The 8,741-nt window shown below is 47.3% G+C and overlaps 1 protein-coding gene across 11 annotated transcripts in view; it reads left to right on the forward strand.

Annotated features, from left to right (window-relative positions):
* The window catches only part of GPATCH8 (G-patch domain containing 8), a 98,409-nt gene extending 90,204 nt beyond the window's left edge, over positions 1-8,205 (forward strand). For all 11 annotated transcript variants that reach the window (XM_060290248.1, XM_030848979.2, XM_060290252.1 and 8 more), the window contains one exon: positions 2,039-8,205. In XM_060290248.1, the coding sequence (XP_060146231.1) occupies positions 2,039-5,939 (3,901 nt within the window). In that variant the 3' untranslated portion in view covers positions 5,940-8,205. The remainder of the gene's footprint in view (positions 1-2,038) is intronic.
* The last annotated feature ends 536 nt before the right edge of the window (positions 8,206-8,741 follow it).

Below are 8,741 nucleotides of genomic sequence, written 5' to 3' on the forward strand. Positions count from 1 at the left end.
GAACTGGTTACAGTGGAAGGAGAAACTGTGATTGTGGCTTTTAAAACTTTACAGCCAAGTTGGGGCCAGAGTTTCCAAGGTCATAGACTCTCTGGATTTTTGTCTCTGGATCCTTTTACTTATTTACTTTTCTTTTGTTTTGGAGGAAGGAAGAAGGGAAAGAACACATATAGTGTAAGTTTTAAAACAGAATTAACCCATGAGCTCTAATGTTGAGTTAAAATGCCTATTAAACTGGTTCTGATTCCTTCTTTGGCAGCTTTTCATGTAATAAACACATTCCTCTTGGACTTGTAGCAAGGGTACCTCCTTAAAAATATATATACTACCTCGGACTTCCCTGGTGGCACAGTGGTTAAGAATCCACCTGCCAATGCAGGGGACACGGGTTCGAGCCCTGGTCCAGGAAGATCCCACATGCTGCGGAGCAGCTAAGCCCGTGGGATAGGTTTTGTGACACAGTGAGAGTATCTCTTGCTACCCAGATCTTGTGGGTTCCATCCTGCAATAACAAGAGTTCAGATAGCAAAGGGGATACCATATTATCCAAATATATTTGGTCCCTGAGTTTAGGGCAGCTAATAGCTAGGGTTTAGATTAAAAAGACTTCATCCAAATAATTCTCTTTAGTTCTTGAGTTTGGCATGAGAGATACCTGTATAATCCACACACTGTAAAAATCTCAGATGTGACAGGAGTTTAAAACACTGGCTTTCAGGTTCCTTGGTGCTCCTGTTTTCAAAGCTGAGAAGGTCCTTGGTAGAATTATGATCATTGTATGGAATGCCCAGAAAGTATCACAAAACCAAAGCTAATGCTTGGGCATGGTGCCAGGAGATAGGCACAGGCTCTTAGTTTCTATAACAGACATACTAACCTAACCACAAACCATCATAGCATAGCACAGTGGAGGTTTCTGACTCTGTTCAACTCAGGGAATAGGCACTTTTTTTGTTGTTGTTGTTTGTTTGTTTGCGGTACGCGGGGCTCTCACTGTTGTGGCCTCTCCTGTTGCGGACCACAGGCTCCAGATGCACAGACTGAGCGGCCATGGCTCATGGGCCTAGCCGCTCCACGGCATGTGGGATCTTCCTGGACTGGGGCACGAACCCGTGTCCCCTGCATCGGCAGGCAGACTCTCAACCACTGCACCACCAGGGAATCCCTAGGCACGTATTTAAAAACTGAAATTTGAAAGCACAGAAGAAATTGAGGGTTTTTTTGTTTTGTTTTTTAGCTGTATGAAATACAGTTGATCCTTGAACAACGAGGTTAGGGGTGCCAGTGACCCCCAGCCCCCACACACACTCACACATCCACACAGTCAAAGATCTGTGTATAACTTTGTAGTCAACCCTCCGTATTTGTGTAGTCAACCCTCCGTATTTCCACATCCACGGATTCAACCAACCGCAGATTGTGTGATATGTATTGAAAAAAAAATCTGTGTATAAGTGGGCCCTCGCAGTTCAAACCTGCAAACCTGTATTCAAGGGTGAACTGTGCAACCTTTGTGAATAGATGTTCGGCCATATGTTTGATAGTAGGATGATACAATAAGAATTGAGAGTGGATACAGGACAGGTGGGCTGTACCAGACGGTAATGATAGTGTATTCGAATTGAGAGGTAAACAGTTTTTATATTTTAGACAGCTAAGGAAGAAACAGCAGTAACTGGCTATCCTTGCGAATGTAGCTTGGTAGATTAGTAGTGTGAGACTTTGCCTAACCTCACTGAGGAAGTTCCTTTTGTTAGCACAGGGCTGGGGAATGACCACCACTCAGTGTCTTAAGATCTGCTTGTGATGAATGGTCAAGCATAAGGGATTAGTATCATATAAGAAGTATGAGGGACTTCCCTGGTGGTCCAGTGGTTAAGACTTCATGCTTCCTCTGCAGGGGGTGTGGATTTGATCCCTGGTCAGGGAACTAAGATCCTACATGCTGCGTGGGGAGGCCAAAAGTAAAAAAAGAAGTATGAAATGTTCCCTAAACCTGTTTTTTTTTTGTTTTTCATTTTTCTAAACCATTGTGTAGTGCACCTGGAAGTGGTCCCATGTTCAGACCAACCACAGTGGCTGTAGATGAAGAAGGTGGAGATGATGATAAAGAAGAATCAGCGACAAACAGTGGCACAAGTGCCACTGCCACTTGTGGCCTGGGATCTGAATTCTCCACAGATAAAGGAGGCCCTTTCACTGCAGTACAAATCACTAATACCACTGGACAGGCACAGTCTCCTGGGCTAGTCTCTCAAGGCGTCAGCTTTGGCATTAAGAATAATCTGGGGACCCCATTGCAAAAACTGGGAGTGTCATTTTCCTTTGCCAAGAAGGCTCCTGTCAAACTCGAATCAATAGCATCAGTTTTCAAGGACCATGCAGAGGAAGGGACCTCTGAAGATGGAACAAAAGCTGATGAGAAGGGTACAGACCAAGGACTGCAGAAGGTGGGAGATTCCGATGGTAGCAGTAATCTCGATGGTAAAAAAGAGGATGAAGACCCTCAGGACGGAGGGTCCCTTGCCTCAACATTATCTAAGTTAAAAAGAATGAAGCGAGAAGAAGGAGCTGGGGCTACAGAGCCAGAGTATTACCACTACATCCCCCCAGCACACTGCAAAGTAAAACCTAATTTTCCTTTCCTACTCTTTATGAGAGCCAGTGAACAAATGGAAGGTGATAATAGTACACACCCAAAGAATGCCCTAGACAGCAAAAAAAGTAGTTCTCCCAAGCCTAAAGGCTGCATCAAGGTGGCAGCAAGCCAAGGAGCAGAAAAGACAGTTGGTGAAGTCTCTGAACAGCAGATGGAAACCAGTGTGGCTGAGCCCTCAGAGCCTGAAAGCAAAGCTGAGACAAAGAAGGCCTCAGGAGGGGATGTAAGTGAGCATAGTTTAGAGAGTCAGAGTCAGAAGGATTCAGAGATCCAAATGTGTGAGTCTAATCCTCCTAAAGAAATCTCTCAGGCCACTCCAGCAGGGAAAGAAAGCCAAGAGGGACCCAGACATCCTACTGGTCCCTTCTTTCCAGTTTTAAGCAAAGATGAAAGCACTGCCCTCCAGTGGCCATCAGAACTATTAATTTTCACGAAGGCAGAACCCTCCATTTCTTACAGTTGTAATCCTTTGTACTTTGACTTCAAGCTTTCAAGGAACAAAGATGCCAGAGCTAAAGGGACAGAAAAACCAAAGGATATAGGAGGCTCCTCAAAGGACCATCTCCAAAACCTTGATCCTAGTGAGCCAAATAAAAGCAAAGAGGAGGGAGAGAATGTAGAACATTCTTCAGGAGGCAGAATAGATGCGCCTGCTCCAGGGTCTGCCTGTAGCGGCCTGAATAAGCAGGAGCCTGGGGGTAGCCATGGGTCAGAGACAGAAGACACAGGGAGAAGCCTTCCTATCAAGAAAGAACGATCTGGGAAGTCCCACCGACACAAAAAGAAGAAGAAACACAAAAAATCCAGCAAACACAAACGGAAACACAAGCCTGACCCAGAAGAGAAAAGCTCTAAGGCAGAGTCTGGGGAGAAGTCTAAGAAGCGCAAGAAGCGAAAACGAAAGAAGAATAAGTCATCAGCCCCAGCAGATTCTGAACGGGGGCCCAAACCAGAACCCCCTGGTAGTGGTAGCCCTGCACCACCAAGAAGACGGCGGCGAGCCCAAGATGATTCCCAGCGGAGATCCATTCCAGCTGAAGAAGGGAGCAGTGGCAAGAAGGATGAAGGTGGAGGCGGTGGCAGCTCCCAAGATCATGGTGGGAGGAAACACAAAGGTGAACCTCCAACTTCATCCTGCCAGCAAAGAGCTAGCAGCAAACGGAGCAGCCGATCTAGCCATCGAAGTCGACCCAGTAGTGGAGATGAGGATAGTGATGATGCTTCATCACGCCGGCTGCACCAGAAGTCTCCATCCCAGTACAGTGAGGAGGAGGAGGAGGAAGAGGAGGAAGAAGAGTCGGGCAGTGAGCATTCCCGTAGCCGCTCACGGTCTGGCCGGCACCATTCCTCTCGCCGTTCCTCCCGGCGTTCTTACTCAAGTAGCTCAGATGCTTCTTCAGACCAGAGCTGCTATAGTAGACAACACAGTTACTCTGATGACAGCTACAGTGATTATAGTGACCGATCACGAAGGCACTCCAAGCGCTCCCACGACTCTGATGACTCAGACTATACCAGTTCCAAGCACCGGTCCAAGCGGCACAAATATTCATCTTCTGATGACGACTATAGCCTCAGTTGCAGCCAGTCCCGAAGCCGATCTCGGAGTCATACTAGGGAGCGCTCAAGATCCAGGGGCCGCAGCCGCAGCAGCAGTTGTAGTCGCAGCCGGAGCAAACGGAGAAGCCGCAGCACCACAGCCCACAGCTGGCAGCGGAGTCGGAGCTATAGCCGGGACCGCAGCTGCAGCACCCGGAGCCCTTCGCAGAGATCAGGCTCCAGGAAGGGATCGTGGGGTCACGAGAGCCCTGAGGAGAGGCGTTCTGGTCGTCGAGACTTCATTCGCTCTAAAATCTACCGCTCCCAGTCTCCCCACTATTTCCGATCAGGCCGGGGCGAAGGTTCCGGGGAGAAGAAGAAAGAAGATGGCAGAGGAGATGATGGTAAAGGGATAGGCCCACCCTCCCAGAACAGCAGCACTGGCCCAGGAAGAGGGTCAGAAGGTGACTGCAGCCCTGAAGACAAGAACTCTGTCACTGCCAAACTGCTACTGGAGAAGATCCAGTCAAGGAAAGTGGAGAGGAAACCCAGTGTGAGTGAGGAGGTGCTGGCCACCCCTAATAAAGCCGGGCTCAAGCTCAAGGACCCTCCACAAGGTTATTTTGGGCCCAAGCTCCCCCCTTCTCTTGGCAATAAGCCTGTCCTTCCACTGATAGGGAAGCTCCCAGCTACCCGAAAGCCCAACACCAAGAAATGTGAAGAGTCTGGCTTAGAAAGGGGGGAAGAGCAAGAGCAGTCAGAGACAGAAGAAGGGCCTCCAGGGAATAGTGATGCCCCATTTGGACATCAGTTCTCAGAGGAAACATCTGGCCCCTTATCAGACCCACCCCCAGAAGAGCCAAAGTCTGAAGAAGCTACTGCTGATCACCCTGTGGCTCCGTTAGGCACCCCAGTGCACTCTGACTGCTATCCTGGGGACCCATCCATCTCCCATAACTACCTCCCTGACCCCAGTGATGGGGACACCCTCGAGTCCCTGGATAGTGGCAGTCAACCAGGCCCTGTGGAATCCAGCTTGCTGCCTATAGCGTCAGACCTTGAGCACTTCCCCAGTTATGCACCTCCCAGTGGGGAGCCTAGTATTGAGTCAGCTGATGGGGTTGAGGATGCTTCCCTAGCCCCACTGGAAAGCCAGCCCATCACCTTCACTCCCGAGGAGATGGAGAAGTACAGCAAGCTCCAGCAGGCCGCACAGCAACACATCCAGCAGCAGCTTCTGGCCAAGCAAGTAAAGGCCTTTCCCGCCTCGGCTGCCCTGGCCCCAGCCACTCCAGCCTTGCAGCCCATCCACATTCAGCAGCCGGCCACAGCCTCTGCCACCTCCATCACAACTGTTCAGCATGCCATCCTACAACATCATGCCGCAGCAGCTGCTGCTGCCATTGGCATTCACCCCCACCCTCATCCCCAGCCACTTGCCCAAGTACATCATATTCCCCAGCCCCACCTGACCCCCATTTCCTTGTCCCACCTCACTCACTCAATCATCCCTGGCCATCCTGCCACCTTTCTAGCTAGCCATCCCATCCATATTATTCCCGCCTCAGCCATCCATCCTGGGCCCTTTACCTTCCACCCTGTTCCACATGCTGCCCTCTACCCTACCCTACTTGCTCCCCGGCCTGCTGCAGCAGCTGCCACTGCCCTCCACCTTCACCCACTACTTCACCCCATCTTCTCAGGTCAGGACCTGCAGCACCCCCCCAGCCATGGAACATGAGTTGGGGGATAGGAGCCCAGGTAGGGCCAGGGAAGGTGACCCATAAATCTTCCCTTGGGGTGTTGAGCCATTAATACCAGCAAGTAGAAGCTGGAATGGGCAGTGTCTGACAGCCAAAGAATTGAGTTTTGGCTTGCAGGGGTGGTTTTAGATTTGAGGTTTGCTTTGGGTTTACTATCAGGGATTTTTTTCCCTTTTCCCCTTTCTGTTTGTCCCTCCCTCTCCTATGTTTCTAAGCTTGGGAACACCAGTAAGTGCTACCCACCCCTCTTTGGCAACATCTCCAAACTGTTGAGTTTAGATACTCCCCTCCTCTCTCTACTTTCTATCCTCTGCACTTGTCTATAAATTTTAAAACATTTTCCTCCTCTCTGGCTGGCGGGTTTTCCATCTGGTCCTGCCTTATCAGTGTCTTTGACCTTGGTGACCTTATTTATCCCGGGTGAAGTGGAAAGGGAGTCTGACCTGGAACCAGGTGCCACTCAGGCTGTCATTCGATCCACTTCCCACACAAACAGCCACACATTTGGCACTGTTGTCCTCGTGTCCCTCATCCCAGAAGAGACATCTGCATATCCCAGAAAAGAAGATCCTATCGTGAATAGAAGCTATGCGGAACATAGAGTCACCCATGTGCTTCCCCAGAGAGGAGCTCATGTGTCTGAAGGGTGTATTTTCTTCTGTCATGTTGATGTTTCCTTCTTAATTTATAGGATTTTTTAATGTAAAAAATTGCACTGAACTCTATAAACGTAAATGCTGCTTTTTGTAGCTCATATAAAAAAGGTTCCATATTTGTAGTATACTGCAATAATATTTTTTACATCCAGCTCTTTAAGTGATCCTTGTTCTGGTGGCTTTGTGTAAATATGTTTGCCCTAGTTGAATTAAGAAACTTTAAAGGTTATAAAATGAAAACAAAAAAATAAAGTATTTGTTTTCTGCTAGATGCAAAAATGACTAAGCATGTATATTTTATCAAGCTCATGTATTTTTTGAAGTTATGATCTATAAAAATGTTAAAACAGAAAAAGGAACGTTGTTTAACATTCTTTGCAGAGACAAAATTTGCAGTAAGTGGTGCCCCCAGCACTAGAATTTTTGAACTAATGGGCAGCAGTCAGCTGGGGGTGCCAGAGGGATACTCAGTTCCGACAGAGTCTCCCTCATGTGCTTTGCTGTTTTATACAGAGAAACAGGTGCACCCCACAGAGGAGGAGAGCGATTCAAGAGCTTTATTGTCTGGAAGCAGTGAGATTCAGTATGATTGTCCTGGGGGATTCCTGGGTTTCAGGGGTGCCTGTCCCAGGCAGTCCATTTGCCTTCCTAGTACTTAGCCCCCTCTGACAAAATTTTTTAATGTGCCTTTTGGGTTGGCTAGAAACTGAAGTAGAAGTAGACTGGAGGATGATAGAGTTGGGACAGTTTTTCCTCCTCCACTTACTGGGAGGTGAGCACATTTATAGATTCTGCAGATTGTTTTGCTTCATTGTTTCCATGCCTTCTACCCAGCTTAGTTTAAGCAGTAAAGATACCTTTTTTTTTTCTCCCATGACACTTATCAGGGGAAGTACCACCTCAATTCCTCTTCCTCCTCTTCTTGCGTTTCACCCGGCTCTCAGACCTAGTTAATACACTGACCCAAAGGTGTTTATATTGTAGGTCTCATCTTCTTTGGTGTAGTAGTTAGTACTTCCCTGTTTGGCATATCCCTGCCTATTCCTGTGGCTAGAATTGGTTGGGTGGTCACCTGACAGGAAAAACAAGCCCTTCTTATGTGGGCCAGGGCTCTGTTCTGCCTTTCTTCAATTTCCAAAAGAGAAAGGCTTTGAGTTAATGACAAGCAAGTGCTGGGCAAACAAGACTCTCGACTGAGCCTTCTGCCTGTTCAGTGCTCCTCATCTGATTCAGAAGCATCGCTTTTTTGATAACTAGCACTGGAAAATGAAATCATCTGTTTGAAGTGAAGGGACTCATTTTTCTTTGCTTTCAGCCCATGTAAATATTTAAATAATACAGTATTAACATTTTTGTGCTGCTTCCCATTAGCTTGTAGATTGAGCCATACTCTGGCTGCCTCTCTGCCTTCCTGGAGGCAGTTTCCTTTAATTTCCAGAATAGTGATTTTAAAACTAAAAAGAAAAAAATAACCTATCCTTACTTACAAGCATAACAGATTGTATTTAACTTTATCACATATGATAGAGATATATATGCTGTAAAATTAGGGAAAGGAACTTTCTAATAAACCAATGATTTGTGGAAACTTAGAGTCTGTCGTGATTGTTGCCCCATCCACTCAAGTGGGGAAGGGATGGAGGGAGTTATGGTTTACAAATAACATCTTGTTTGAAGTGATCATAGATTCTTATGAACCATATGATGTTTAGACTGTGCTTCTCAAAGCTCAGCCTGCCCAAGTAGAGGGGAAAGCTTATGCTGTGGGAGGAAGTAAGGGTTAAGTTTCTCTCAGTCTTATGGAGGTGTCTTGGAATGTGCACCTCCTTTCCACCCTTCCCCAGATTCTTTTTTTTTTTTTTTTTTTTTTTTTTTTGCCTTGCTGAGCTGCATGCGGAGTCTTAGTTCCTGGACCAGGGATTCAACCCGTGCCCCCTGCAGTGGAAGCGAGGAGTCATAACCACTGGACCACCAGGGAAGTCCCCCAGATTCTCTTCTATTTCTATCCTTTTGCTCATTTTAGATGTACAATCTGTGTGTAGTAGAATGTATGGCAAATAGGTGCTCACTAAATGTGTTTGGAATTTCTAGCTTTGATTTTGGGGATTTTGGATGGACTTCAGG

This window comes from Globicephala melas, chromosome 20, assembly GCF_963455315.2.
Source record: "Globicephala melas chromosome 20, mGloMel1.2, whole genome shotgun sequence".
Taxonomy (NCBI): domain Eukaryota; kingdom Metazoa; phylum Chordata; class Mammalia; order Artiodactyla; family Delphinidae; genus Globicephala; species Globicephala melas.